This window comes from Lagopus leucura, unplaced genomic scaffold, assembly GCF_019238085.1.
Source record: "Lagopus leucura isolate 7727_CA_CO unplaced genomic scaffold, USGS_WTPT01 Super-Scaffold_100021, whole genome shotgun sequence".
Classification (NCBI taxonomy): domain Eukaryota; kingdom Metazoa; phylum Chordata; class Aves; order Galliformes; family Phasianidae; genus Lagopus; species Lagopus leucura.
In genome coordinates, this window is record NW_024962274.1 from 7806144 (window position 1) to 7821504 (window position 15361).

The window sequence follows — 15361 nt, forward strand, 5'->3', positions numbered from 1 at the left end:
GGGGGCCTCGCGGTGCGTAGCGCAGGCGCGCCGTGCCGGGCGCAGCCATGCCGACTGTCAGCGTGAAGCGAGATCTGCTCTTCGAGGCGCTGGGCAGGAGCTACAGTGAGTGCGGCGGGCTCGGGCCGCGGCGGGGCTGCGCTGCCAGTGCGGACGGCTCGGGCGTTCGACTGTGCTGCGTCGGCAGAGCCGGCGTGCCGCTACCGCCGTCCCGCAGCAGCCGCAGTGAACGCGGCGCGGCCGGAAGCGCGCCGGCCTCTGAGGAACGTGCTGCTCGCGTGCGAACGTGAACAAAATGCTCTGTGCTTCTTGTTGTCCTTTCTCAAAATGACCGTTTGAAAATGCCCAAAACAAACACAAAGTTTAATCGAATCTCAGTTGTGCTTATAATGAAAAATTCACTTTTTTTTTTTTTCTTTTTTTTCTTTTTTTTTCCTTCACAGCCGATGAAGAATTTAACGACCTTTGCTTTGAGTTCGGTTTGGAGCTTGACGAAGTTGTGAGTAGCGCTGTGGTCTGTTGCTCCGTGGGTAGATGCAGCAGCACAGCCTTTGTGTCTGTACAGATCCGTGGCACACGGCTGGCAGTGAGTTCCTCAGGGCAGCATTGAGCCCGTGCCTTCTGGAGGGCACCATACGTATCCAGAGCGTGGGGCTGTTCTTAAAAAGGGACATGGGCAGGGCTTCAGCATGCCCTTCTACACATGCAGTCCTCCAGCAGTACAGAAGCAGGCTTGTCAATCTGAAGCATCCTCATATCTCTCTGCACAGTACTGCCCAGAGAACATAACATACCCTGTGTTCTTGTTACAACACCACTGTCATCAGCTGTGTTAACACAGGTGGTTTGAATCCAAAAAGAACATAAAAAAAACTACCATCTTAGGAACAAGAGACCCTGAGGTGGCACACTGCTATGGTTTATGGAGTTTGGCTCTGTCCCTCCCGTTCTTAAGGCTCTGGCCAATTTAGATAGCAGCATAAGGATGGCCATAGGCCATCTATTAGACATACTTTGAGAGATACTTTTGGCCATATTTTGTACACGTTTTTGTGTGCAGCGCCACAAGTTCATGTTTGTCCCGGACATTCAGTAACCTGAGTTGCAATTCATGTATTTTTTTTAATCCAGGCTCTATAGTTGCGAAAGTTTGCTGACTCAACAGTCTGTATCCACATAAGTCTTGAGAAGTACAGCACATTTTGTCCTTGCTTATTAATTGTTCTTTCAGTTAGGCTTATCAAAAGATATCCAAGCATCATATGTTGTGCTGAATTTCACAATAGACCTGATGCTACAAATCTTTGCTGATCTGTAGCAGGAAATAAGGTCTAGTGTTCTCTGCTGGGATCTGCCTGCCTGGAGACTTGTGTTTCTATCTCTGTTTTCAAAATTCAAATTCTGGTAGTGAAGTTTTCTCTTGATATACTGGATTACAATCTTTATATCTGAGAAAAATGTTGATTTTTACAGTACTTTTGGTATTTGGCATGCTTATTTGCTATACAAATCCAAATTATGTTTTTAAATCTCTTACTATTGTTCCCTATTATCTCACTGTCATAGTGCTGTGAATGTTAAGATATTTCAGATTAAAAAAAAACAACAAACAGCCATATTTTGCTTGATTTCAGACATCCGAAAAAGACATTATAAGTAAGGAGAAAGGTGAAGGAAAGGCAGAGGGTGCATCTGAGACTGTTCTCTATAAAATCGATGTTCCTGCCAACCGCTATGATCTTCTTTGCCTCGAAGGGCTGGTCCGAGGACTGCAGGTTTTTAAAGAAAGGTAACAGAGTGAGGCAGCTGTGTGTGTGGTAATTTGTTTAAATGAGGGTCCATTTCTGGTGAACAGCTTTGACACATGATTGGGTTTTGAGGACAGTCTGATGTGTAAATCAGGTATATTAGTGTCCGTATGTTTCGTGATTGTTCCTCTGCAGAGGAGGACCTGTTAAATACTCTTATAAAACTAGAACAGTGTTACATTTTGAATCTGTTCTAGAAGTTTTTCAACTGCTATTCCATTTGAGACTTATCCTCTGTAAAGAACTCCTGCAGTAGCACTTCTCTGTGCTCCTGTTACAAATACCAACATAAATAATTTCATTTCTGTTATGACTTTATCTTCCTGAGAGCTTTCTTTCTGTTTTAGTTACGTGTTTACCATTCAATAGAAAATTTGAGGCTTACACATCATAAATATAATTTACATACCTGAATTCCAATGTCCAAAACAAGGACAGTTGCCAAGAAAATATTCTACATGCAGTCACTCTTGCACTTCTAGAAAGCTTTCTGAATTTTGCACATATTCTGTCCGTTAGTTACATATTTATTACTATCTTTATTCTAGGATAAATCTCCCTAGGTATGAAAAGATAATACCAGCTAAAGGTGAAGGTCAGAAGCTGATTATCACTGAAGAGGTAAAAGTGTTTACTGCCCCACTGTATATTTATCAAAAGTTTCTGAACCACAAAGATGTATCAGTAGCAATTTTATGACTGCAGCGAGACCAGAAATCTTACTTGCAGAACAAGATCTAAAGAAACTTTAATGCCTCTACTCAGTATGATTTATTTTTAGGGACTACAAAGGAAAGGAACAACAAGCAAATTATTCTGGGTGAACCTAATTGCAGATCAGCTCAAAGCTTCAGACATTGGTATTGCATTTACTTTCTGGACTGTGCCAGACTTTAATTTTTTTGTTTGATTTTGTTTCCCCTTGAATTCTACCATATTTCCAGAATTTTTCCTTTTGATTGCTACTCCACTGAAAAGAAAAACAGAAAGGGAAAAAAATCAGTTCTTGTGTCTTTTGTATTCAAAATTTGTAATCTGTTGCTGTTGCAAATTGCAGACTGTCAAAATCCGTCCTCATGCTGTAGCTGCAGTCCTTCGTAACATAACTTTCACCAAAGAACGTTACGACAGTTTCATTGACCTCCAAGAAAAGCTGCACCAAAATATTTGCAGGTTAGTGCTTAAATTTCAAATACCACGTAGTACCTGAGCATGATTTGATTTTATATTAAGATTTCACTGCCCTGTTGTGGAAAGGCATTATATATTAGGTTCATATTAAAGAAAATACATCATAGCCACTCCTTCTTGCTCCTTCTCATTTCTTTGTCCATTTCTATCTGCTCTCAGACACAGAGTATCATAAGTTGCTGTCTCAAAGGAACTCCAAAAGTTACTAGTGAAATCATTATTTTGTCTTTCTTTCTAGGAGAAGAGCATTAGTAGCAATAGGTACCCATGACTTGGACGCCATTTCTGGTCCGTTCACTTTTACAGCTAAAGCACCTTCTGAAATTAAATTCAAGCCCTTGAACCAATCACAGGAATACACAGCTTCACAAATTATGGATCTGTATAGGGTAAGTGGGATTTTTCAGCGTTACTGTGCGAAGTAAAGGAAAAATGTTTCCAAAGTTAACATCTAATAGCCTTGCATGTAAAGGTTGCTCTTACAAGTAGAGCACAGCCAAGCCATCTTCTGTAGCTTCAGCTAGTGCAGGTGATAAGTGCATGGTAATACTTAATTTGTGTTGCTCATGAAAGATACATCACAGTGCTCAGAGCCTAAATGTAACTCTTAAAATAGCAGTCTTGATGTTAAACTCCACTGATTCATCAACGCAAAGGTTACTTTTCATAATATTATAAAAGGGTTACGTTCTTGCCTACACTGGTAAGATACTCTTTGTACAAAGCTGAAAAGAAGGTAGGTGTAAATAATACCAAACTTTAAAATGTTGTTTCATTTGGGCCAGCTTGATGGCTATGTTGAATTACTTACCCAGCTACACATTAGGCAGCTGTAGCTGTGTGAAAGACGCAGTTAAAGTTTGGCATCATCTTGGCCCAGCATCCTCTTGAAGTCAGGTAAACAATAAGAAAAGATCCTAATTTTAGGATCTTTTATAATTTAGGTCTAATTTTATAATAATTACTGTATTTGGAAATACACTTATTTCCAAATTAGTTAGTATTTGAAAATGATACTATTACAATTAAAATATACAATACTGTTAGAGCATGCATACAGAGTAAAAAGAAATTTACAACAGTATCTGACTAAAGGCTAGTGAAAACTAGGAGAAAAAGAGGTCAGAGAGAATAAAAGTGAACTATGTTTTTGGTAGAATACATATCCATGTTATTGGAACAGATGCAAGCTTTGAATCAAGCATAAGTGTAGAGTGCTAAACCCTGACACAATTGAAAGTACCTAAATGAAATTTTTTATCGCTTCTAAGGAGAATGCTGATAAACTAAGGATGGGTACCCATGGGTTTGGCAAGGGAAGGACTGTTGCAGTGAGCAAAGACTTTGTTTAGGTAGCATACCTTAAACATCTTTGAGACAATCCTTAAAGAAATAGTTCCTAATGTTTCTGAAGGAAAAAATTCAGCTCTCTCATTTAAAAGTTTTCCCACTTCTGAGAGTGAGCAGCTTTTGCTAGAGGTACTGTAATGCTGTAAAGGGATGATAATAGCAGGGTGGCAGAGACCTTGGCTATAGCAAATGAGAACAAGCCCATATGAAGGAGAGGAGCTGCTTACTTTTGGAAGGCCTCAGGTAGGCAGAGATCTCTGGCAAGAGATACTTTCACCTCCACTGCCAACCCTTAAATAAGATCTGGAAAAGGGTGCATCCTGGCTGCACCCCTTCTGGTCACTCATGAACATTGCACACACCTGAGCTCCCCTGGGTTGGCCCTGCCTTCCCACCAGGTGCTCAATCACTGCTTCAGGCCATGTCAGCATTTCCACTACAGGTACCTAGCTGTAAGCCCAATCATACCTTCTTTAAAAATTCCATTTAATACCTCACCTGAGGACTGTGGTAGGATGGAAATTCAAAAGTGAGCTATTGTTAAGTGTGGTATTACTCTGTTTCCCCAGACTGACAGCCATCTCCGACACTATTTACACCTGATTGAAAACAAGCCACGTTATCCTGTCATTTTTGATAGCAATGGTGTTGTTCTGTCCATGCCACCAATCATCAATGGTAAGTTTATTTCTGACTCGTTTATGCTGTTGCTCCTATTTTGTGAGTCAGAATGTCCAATAGAAACATTGTTACATAATGTGGGTTATTCTGTTCTGTTACAAATGTTTCACTTATTTCTTTTTTAAACACAAAGTTTAAACACAGATTTTTTTGCTCCCTCAGGAACAGATAATTAAATGTAAATATGGCTATTATTTGGTTTTTTTTTTGATTGGCTACAAGCACTTCAGAGAAAGATTTTATGGGTGTTGAAGCGAGTCCAGAAGAGCTGAGTCTTTTTCAATTGTAAAGAGATAGAGCACAGCGTGCTGGGAAGGGAGTACAGCTTCCTTCACTCTTGAGAGCTCAGGTGCTCCTGACTACATTCACACAGCATGGTTATTGGCAATGAAATTCATTCAGTGTACACACTGGCCATCAGTGTTAGCAAGTGATACAAGGCAGATTTCTGCTCAACCACAATAGATAGTTTACCATATACTAACAGAACCCCATTTTTGTAAGGAATCTACTTCTGAGGGACTTCACATCTACTTTGCAAGGAAGACACTTTAAGTGATGCTCCTAAGTGTATTTTCTATGTTGTTCCAGACAAGGAACAGTTTTGAGTACGTCAGTGATGTGCTACAGTGTATGCCTTGTGATTGCAAGTGCAGGCAAAAAGCAAATCTATGCTTAAGAGGAACTTGTCCTATGCTGGACTACTCACATAGACAAAACCTCTAGTGTCTCAGGTGACAGTGTCAAGAGGTCTTGTTTATTAATGAAAGTAGTTATGGATTTTCATCAGTCTAAATCATTTCTTAAGAAACATTCATTGCTATCTGTTTGCTTTCTCACACATGTCACATCAAATGCCAATCTGTTACTAAAGCTGGGGAAGGGGAGATGCAGAACCACTGTGCCACCAGCAGATGGCTGCGATTCTGCTAGTTTGCTTTCTCTACTGCCAGTAGAGACTCCCTGTCGATTTATGTTTTCTAGTGTTCAAGGGTAGCCAGGTCAGCAAGACCGGTGTGCCTTTCCTGGTTAGAATGTGTTGTATTTTTGCTCTTTTTGATTTATAAGTTTAAAAATAAAAAGCCCTGCTACTCTGGTAAGAATGGTGTGATTGTTGATGCAGTAGACATAGTAGCTTTTAAGCTGGGGAAGATGGTGATGATGGTCATTTTGAAATACAAAATCAGTCAGTATCATTGACACTGCAGGAAAAGTAACAACGTTTCTTAACATGCTATTGTCTTCACATGTTTTAGGAGATCATTCAAAAATAAGCCTAAAAACCAGAAATGTATTTATTGAATGTACAGGCACAGACATGACAAAGGTAAATTAATCTTTTCTGCTTTTGATATGCTGTAACATCATTGTTATCCCAAAGGGACAACAATGCTGTAGTACAAAGACCTACAGTAGATGAGTGTTTGTTTTATGGAGCAGACTGTCCATTTCAAAAGGGCAGGATAAGTTGTGGGACTGTGTGGACTTCCCTCAGTACAGTTTTAGTTGTGCTTTACAGGTGGTGGTGTGTTTCCTGCAGGTTTTGTTTTTACTGTATCTTCATGTTGACACCAAGCTTTCAGCTTACGTGTATTAAAAAAAAGTAAACTAGGTTTATTTTTGTTTTTGAACACTTTCCAAAGTCTTTAAGATTTAGAAAAAGAATGGAATTAATTAAGACTGCTCATTTTGCCAAAATATTCGTCGTGAAGAATAATTAAAATCTGGGCTGTGGAAAGGGAGAAAGCAATTTTTCTTCTTAGTTATCTTTTTCAAGCAGGGATGCTGTGCAAATAACTGTCAACTGGAAGTCTTTCTATATGCAAATTCTGCAACTCAGCACCAAAGCATGAAAGCCTAGCAGGTATAATTGCCTGTTCTGGAATGTAGGTTGTGCATTCATTGATAGTTTCCCTAAAATGTGTACATTGACGCTCAAGAACAAAAGTTCTTTTAATTTATCCTACTACACAATGGTTCATTAATGACAGAAATTTGCATATTGTGATATGGCTTCTAAGGAAACTCAAAAATAACTGCTTGCTACTGCTTACTTTGATAGTAAATACAAAAATAGTGTTGGTTTCTTTTCACAAAGGAAATTATCGTGCGAGGCATCTTAAAGCAAGTCTTGTAGATGAAGAGTTTGATTAAAATCTCATCATTGTGTTCTGTTATGCTAACTTCAAATACTTCAGGCATAGAATAAAAGATGCCAATGTAGCCTCATTTGCAACAATATGTTTTTAAACAGTGCACAACCTCTTGGCTTCAATGAAGTGATAAGATTAAAGGTTTGGAAGACGCAGTTCCAACCAATATCTTCAGAACAGTTTAGCAAAAATGTGTAAATGCTTTAGAGCCTTGAAAACCAAAGATCTCCAGTTACCAGGGTTTTGAGTACCATCTTTGCAGCAGAAGCAAAGCATCTCTTAAAATGCAGCCTGGTATTTTAGATGCGAAATTTTTAAGTAGAATAGAATGAAGAGAATATAACGAATGTTTCCCCTCTTTGTTATGATATTTTGTCTGCTTTAGCCCAAAGTGGAGGACAGATTTCAATGTGGTTATCATCTTTATTTTGTAGGCAAAAATTGTTCTTGATATCATAGTTGCGATGTTTAGTGAATACTGTGAGAAGCAATTCACGTGAGTATAAATTTGGAGTCAGAAAGACATTGCACTTCTGCCACATTTTAGAAGTGTTTTTAGTTCTGTTTTTATATCTCTTACAGTGTTGAAGCAGTAGAAGTAATTTATCCTAATGGGAAGACTCACATCTATCCGGTAAGGGAGTCTCGTTGTCACTGGGGAAAGGAGTTTGTTTACACAAAGTATAAGAATGACATTGTCTTCTTTTTCTGCAGAGGTGAAGAGTAAGTCAGGGCCTTCTTTAACCCCACATATATATATAACATATATAACATAAGTAACATATAGTATATATAACATATATAACATATATATAACCCCACATATAAATAACATAGAGTCTCAGTTTCTCCTTATCTCGAAAATTCACTCTGAAGCACTGCTAATTTATGATAAGGCTGAGAACAGTCTCATTTAATCTGGTGCTCAAGAAAGAAGGCTAGGCTTTAAAAAGTTATGAGTGGTGATGTGGATTAGAGTTTTGATACAGACATTCTCAGGAACAGTAAAGATGGCTATCAAAAGTCTGTGTCTAAAGCCTACCTGTTCCAAGTCAGGAAATGTGAATGCAGAAGGAGGCTTAAATCACTGGACAACTGAAATCAGCCTCAGCGTAACAGACTTATCACATCTGGAATCTTTAATGCCTTTGAATAAAATAGCCTTTTAATCCTGGATTTTTCAGTCCTTCATTTTATAGATTCCAGCTATTTAAGTCAGTGTGCTGCGTGATAAATATTTAAGTGCAGGTTTGCCTGCATTCAGAGTGCGAGGCATACCTTTGTGCAGCAATGAAGGTTTACTTTTTCAAGTTAAAATAAAGCAATTCTTCCTGTTTCTTGAACGTGACTGAGAACAAATAGGTCTGATTGAGTTCATAAAATGGTCTCAAGTGAGTACAAATTAATTAGGGAGAAACCCTTTTTTTTTTTTCTTACACTTTTTCTATCTTCAGAAGCAAGACCTAGAAGCTAGAAGAGACATCCAACAAAACAAAAGTATCTGCATTAACCAGTACAGTTTCCCTGCATAAAACAGTGCAAAAAAATTGCTGCAGTTTTGGATGCTAAGGGTTTTTAGAGATTTGGTCTTTTAATCAAATTTAGAAGCACTAAATGTATGCATACAAAACAACTTTCTTAGATGCATTACGTACTTCCTAGGTAAAATAACAAGATATTTCTGTGCCAATACAGAGGGAACAAGCTTTTTTTTCCTTTTCATTGTAAAGTCATATGATCTATACGAGACTGTGCTGCCTTTTGCATGACCATTATTGCTTTAGGGCTTTGACTTAAGATGAACTGGTAACTAGAAACTATCAGAAACTCAGTTACTTGCATGTATCTGAAGTTATCGGAAGTTTCAATAACAAGGATTTCATGCTGCATTCAGACTTCTAGTTTAAATGAGAACAGCTTTTGCATTATGTACAATAATGTTATTTGCAAGAACAGTTTTATCTTAAAATGTTGAGATCGACCTAATGTTCCATACTTGTCTTTTGTGGACATTATTTGGGTATCGTAATTAGAAGAAGTTAAATGGTGTCAAAACTGAACCCTCTTAGAAATGGCCAGTGTTGTGTATGCTGAAAAGCTTTGCCTTTCTTTTTAGGAACTGGCTTACCGAAAGGAAAAGGTGAAGCCTGAACTCATTAACAAGAAATTAGGAATCAGGTGTGTTACTGCAAATAACAACTTCTAAATTTTTTTTTTCCACTCAAGCATTAATCACAAAAAAGATACCTGAAAACGTTGGTTATTGCATTGTTTTAGAGATATTTACAGTGTGATTTTTAATTTAGCAGAAATTCAGAGGTTAACTTTGGCAATACAGTCAGTTTTGTAGGACGACCTCTCTTTTCAGTAAATGTAAGTCATTCTCTTTGGCCTCACACACTGTTGTAAAATAAAAATGACAGTTTGAGTCAGAATCTGAGCTGGATCTGATGGCATACTCAGTTTCTGTACAGTCTATAAAGCACTTCAGAGATTATCCAGGAATTGAGGCAACATAGCAGAAACACTGATTACTTTAAAAAAAAACCAAACTAAAAAAACCAACAGTATAGTCTAAGACCTGTAAATTACTACTCTTGCTTTGTTTCAGTGAAACTCCATCAAGCCTTGCAAAGCTGCTGACTAGGATGTGTTTGAGCTCACACATCACAGGGAGCGGGAACAATATAGAGATTGAAATCCCTCCTACCAGAGCGGACGTTATCCATGCGTGTGATATCGTAGAAGATGCAGCAATAGCTTATGGTTATAACAACATTCAGATGGTTATTCCGAAAACGTACACCATAGCTAATCAAGTAAGATTGCCCCTTCAAATAAGCGCTCTGTTGTCAGTGAACGACCAGTGCATGCCAGAAGGGCTTTGGGGAAAACAGAACCTAGGAATTAAATATTTTGACATGCTTTGCCTTGAGAAGTATTTACCATGGATGGGATACAAAACAGATGCCCCGCTGATTTGAATAAGTCCAAGACCAGTGGTTGCTGGTACTTGAAAAAAGACAGGGTTTAAGCAGGGAGCCCATATTAAATCTCTAATTGGGAGATTCATTTCCTCAGGCAAACCTAAAGGCAACCGGCTGATGCTTTCAAAAATATTTTAAGCACACAGAGTACCTCCCAAGTGAGTTCTCTGTAACATAACAGGCAGAATCACCCCGGGAAAGAATAGAAAAGCATTTTTAGATTGAAGTTGAAAAGTGTGTTTTGTTTCATTTTAGCTTCCTCTCAATAAGCTCACAGAACTTCTGAGACTGGACTTGGCAGCTGCTGGATTCACTGAAGCACTCACTTTTGCTCTGGTATATTATATTGTTTTCATTTTTTTTAAGTTGCACGTTGAAACAACAGTGACTATTTCCCTGTATGAATGTACCCATATTATCTGTTACTGTTTTGGCATGTAATTATTTGCTAATGCTTTGGAATTGTAGTGTAATATTTTATGAGTTTCTAGGTCAGATAAATTCAATGAGTCACTGCTAATGTGGCATGCAATTCTAAGTACAGAGGCAAAAATAGTGCTAAAGTACTGTTTTTGTTTAACTTGATAGTATGAAATTGTAAGACAGCAAGTCTTTAGAAACTTCCATCAGCAGATTCAAAATTCATCATAGTTTGATAGTCTGAAAGATATCATCAAAATGTAGTGATTTCTGGTGGATACTGCTGCACTTCAGAGATCACACTGTTTCTATTTGCCTCTTCCCAATATTGTCACCTGCTCACGATTGCATTAGGTACCTGGTCAATATGTAATTCAAAGAGTTTATTTTAAGAATCCCTGTAAGGCTTACAGTGCAGACCAAGGGATCACTGATAAGGCCTTGATAATATACCCAAAGGCTTTAAGATACAGTGACACAGCCTCGCAAAATGCTTGCATGGATTAGTTCAGGTACTGCAACCAAAGTTGGTAGTCCAAAGAGATTAAATAAAATTAGCACCTACACATTTTATAGAGCTTCATCTGCAAGCAGTGGAGTTAACTCTAAAGCCTGCAAAATATATTGCAGTTCTAATATTTTGTTGTTTGTTAGATGTTACTCATTTAAGAAAGAAGGATAATATCTAGTATTACCTCCTGGGGTGCTGGTATCTGACAAAGATATTCAGACTACCTGCAGTAGTGCCATGTTGGGAAAGTGCTGTGTATGACAAGTTCAAACTTTTGTAGGCTCTTGCTTGTACACTAAGTTATATACATATTTTTTTCCAGCACTGAACAGTAAGGATGCTTTAAAAACATTGACTGTGTTGTATCAGTACAAAGGGAACCTTTTTAACTTCCACAGCAGAATTTTGAACAAACAGTGTTTCATTTTATCACATTAAGTACCTGGTGACTGGGTCACCAACACTTCATTCAAGCATCAGTGAGGCCTGTGACAAATAGCAGTTATGCTCCAGCATTCTGTAGCCCAGCGCTGTGTGCCAAGTACTGCTTACATATTTATGCATGTCATCCTGTTCTTGCTTTGAACCCTACATTGTCGCCCACAGAGTAGCAGTGCTTTCTGGGAGTGCCTCTGATTTAGCCCAGATGCACTTAGTTACATCATAGTAACGTGCTGTTTAGATACACACGTGAAAACTTGAACACAATTTTCTCCTCCTAAAGTCAGCATTCATTCAATTTATTTATTATTTTATTTTAATTTGGTAATCTGCTTTTTCAGATGGTACCATCTGCTCACTTTCCTCACGTTTGGTCTGTCAACACACTCAGGCACTGCCAGTGCAAAGGGAACACTTGGGAGACTGCAGTCCTATCAAATCCCCACATCCTAGCTTGCTATTGGTTTCTTAGTACATTAATGAAGCAATAAATTCTGGAAATCTGCAGTGTGGCTCTTAGCATTTGTTGCTGTATGTGTACAGACATAATCTGAGCCTGATAATGTGCACCTATACTGCTTCCTTAGAAGTACAGCTTGAGAGTAACAGCTTTAGAAAGATCACACGTTTAAAAAAAAGTGAGAAATGAGAATCTTACACAGTTGTGAAAGTTGAAGGCTTTGCCATATCCTGTTTTGGCTTTTTTTAGGTAGTACTTTACTTTCCTTAAGTAGCCCCCAAGGCATTGTTTTCTTCTGAAGCTTGAATGCCATTCCTTTGACAATTTTTTTTTAAACTATTTTCAGAATCAGATTTTAACTGCAAGTCAGAAGGCAGAACCTGAGCCTCTGCTTTTAAACAGACAGCCATCTCTGACAGAAGCTTAAATAAACACTTTAAAACTGCCTTTATTTTGCTTAGTAATTAACTTTTGTAGATAAACCAGTTTGCCTACAATGTCTTAAAGCTCAGGCCTAATTTGTATCAAAAGAGGGTGTTGTACGAGGGCATCAGAGCTACTGCTGTGCTGTATTGTTCATTCTTGTTACCTGGTTTCACCATTGGTTCACTGTCTCATTGAACTACTTGACTTTTTTTCCCTTTTCTTTTTGCTGTCTCTTCCTCCCAGTGTTCTACAGAAGACATTGCAGACAAACTTGGCATGGATATCTCTGCTACAAATGCAGTGCACATAGCAAACCCCAAAACTGCAGAATTTCAGGTAAGGTAACTTAATTCAGGTCAGATTTGTCATACAGTCTATGTACAAAGAGGCAAGAAAGAAGCTAATAGGAAATAACATTTATAAACTATAAAGCTACTTTTCAGAGCAGTAAAGAGAGTGTATGTTTACATGCTACATTTGCTAACAGTCATATTCTGTTACTCCTTGACTGAGAAAGACCTTATTCAGTGTGAAATGCTATTACCTTTTCAAGGAAGCAAAGTACCATATTTAATGTGATGGCATCTGGCAAAAGTGAGCTGTCTTATTGCAGAAAATTCCACCTAGGTTTTGGAACAGCTCCTGCATTTAGAAAAGCTGGTTAGTAAAAATGGAGATATTAGGCTGGGCAATTTTTAAACTTCAAGCTCTCAATAAAAAAGATGTTTTTAAAAATATGAATTGTTATTGCTCTTTTTTTTTTTACTGAAAATTGATATTATATTTTACTTCTAGAGATTATTAAATTTCTGTTTTGTTTGCAGGTTGTTGGTTTTTTTTTTTTTTTAAATGCTTTCTTTAGCTTATAGGCAAGGTGACTTTACATTATGAGATCTGTAAAATAAATTGAAAGCAATTGAGTCATATTCATGTGTGTAACCTAAGAGATTCAAAGGGAAACACTTCATAGGAAGGCTCAGGAAAATTTCAGTAGTCTGGGATCTTAATTATGTGAAACCCCCCACCCACTCCCCCCCAACCCACACACAAAGATTCACATAAGTCTAATTTCTCTGAGCATCTAAAATGCTGAAGTCTTTTCTCTGTTAGTACAAACATTCTGCTTATCTGATAGTCTGGAACATAATTTGGGGGTAACTTCATGTATTTTCTGTTCACTACCACAACTAAATAGTTACATAAGACACTGTTGTATGATATTTTGACTATTATTCCCTGTTTGTATGTATTATTTGGCATGGTAATTACAACTGACCAATATAGAATGTACCACAAACGTAAAAGATACTGAGCATAAACAAGATCAGAAAAGCATCAGCCCCACTAGCCCAGTACAATTTCATGTTCCTGTTCTTCAGAGAACACAGGCCTTGCTGTGACAAAAGCAAAATGATGCCAAGGGCCTCTCTGAGTGTACACCTTCAAGCCTTTATTGGGTAGTTAAGAAGAGAGGAACACATAGGAATGCTGCATGATGAGAAGTTATTATGGCTGAGTACATGATAACTTCTCACCAGCAGTCAAGAAGTATTCAGTCACTTCCATCTTTTTCACAGCAGTTTGACTAAATAAGGCTGCCAATCTGAAAAAAAAAACAAAGTGTCCTTTTCTCTCCATTCAGGTAGTTCCACAGAAAGTAAGGAATGTAACTTTAAAATAATAACATGCCTCCTGCCTGTACCTGCACTTTGCATATGTTGTTTACGTATTTCAGGTCTTCCACAGCTGCAAGATGGATATGTTTATCTCACTTCTTTTCTGCCTGTATCATTGTTTAATATTAGGATGTATCAAGATAATATTTCAAATAGTATTTAATATTTCCAAAATAAAACTTAACATTTACCTTTTGCGTAAGCAGGATTAAACTGTAAGGGTTTCTTTTGGTTTTCATTCTTTGTGTATGGCTTTTCCTCCCTGGACTGCAGTCTGGCATCTGTGAGATGTTGTCTGTTCCTAAGCTTGTATATACTCTTACAGACACGTGCAAAAATATATCTTTTCAGGTTTAATAATTCTAAAACAAAGACATTCAAACATAATAGGTCAGCACAGTATTTGCATCTCACTACTGTTGAATTCTTGTTTGAAATGAGCAAACCAAAACTTAGAAAGGTGTACTGTTGGCTATTTTGGAAGGTCATTCACCTGCAGCATCCACGTTTGTCCTGCAGGTGGCACGCACAACCCTCCTTCCTGGTCTGCTGAAAACCATAGCTGCTAACCGGAAGATGCCCTTGCCTTTGAAACTCTTTGAGATTTCTGACATTGTGGTAAAAGATCTTACTAAAGGTAAGAGAAGTTTCCTCAGCGTTTGTAATTTCAAAAGTTATTAAAAATTTTCCTCTTTGAAAGGATCGTAGATCCAGATTAATTTCAGAAATTATTTGAGTAACCAGTTAAGGCTGCAGCTGTGCAAACTCAGGGAAAAATAGGTGTTTCCATTAGAATGAGAAATATGAAAATAGACCCAACTTTTTAAAGAAGCAAGTGGAATGACCTCAAGAACTGCAGTGCAGTCAGCATGATGGGAACCCCAGCTATGTTCAAGATGAATACGTCTGCACCACTGACTGGTGCAGCAACTGAAGGAAAGGAGCTGAGCTTGATTTGCCATTATCGCTTACAGTTCAAGTCTTTATAGCTGTCCTGCATCTTCACTAGCAGTGCTGTTTACACTGTTTATCAGTCATAGGGTACACACAGTGCAGCTGCCACAGGATTTAGCATCCAAATTTCAAGAGCTGCTCCAGCTGCTAGTCCTGAGCATGACTCAAGGACAACTGTTAATATGTGGAATAGGTGCAAGGCAATTTTGCAGCAAAAAAAACCATAAGCAGCTCATATTGATTCACTCATTTTGACTTGCTCTTACTTCACTACTCTTTTGCATTTGTATTGGAGGCATAGTT

General features: G+C 38.1%; 1 protein-coding gene across 1 annotated transcript in view; it reads left to right on the forward strand.

Moving 5' to 3' along the window:
* Positions 1 to 7: 7 nt before the first annotated feature.
* Positions 8 to 15361, forward strand: part of FARSB (phenylalanyl-tRNA synthetase subunit beta) — a 32497-nt gene continuing 17143 nt past the window's right edge. Inside the window, exons 1-15 of the mRNA XM_042878337.1 lie at positions 8 to 105; positions 444 to 499; positions 1635 to 1789; positions 2357 to 2429; positions 2866 to 2981; positions 3238 to 3388; positions 4919 to 5027; positions 6287 to 6357; positions 7618 to 7679; positions 7766 to 7817; positions 9300 to 9361; positions 9795 to 10002; positions 10426 to 10506; positions 12672 to 12764; positions 14624 to 14741. Coding sequence (XP_042734271.1) covers positions 48 to 105; positions 444 to 499; positions 1635 to 1789; positions 2357 to 2429; positions 2866 to 2981; positions 3238 to 3388; positions 4919 to 5027; positions 6287 to 6357; positions 7618 to 7679; positions 7766 to 7817; positions 9300 to 9361; positions 9795 to 10002; positions 10426 to 10506; positions 12672 to 12764; positions 14624 to 14741 — 1465 coding nt within the window. The 5' untranslated portion in view covers positions 8 to 47. The remainder of the gene's footprint in view (positions 106 to 443; positions 500 to 1634; positions 1790 to 2356; positions 2430 to 2865; positions 2982 to 3237; positions 3389 to 4918; positions 5028 to 6286; positions 6358 to 7617; positions 7680 to 7765; positions 7818 to 9299; positions 9362 to 9794; positions 10003 to 10425; positions 10507 to 12671; positions 12765 to 14623; positions 14742 to 15361) is intronic.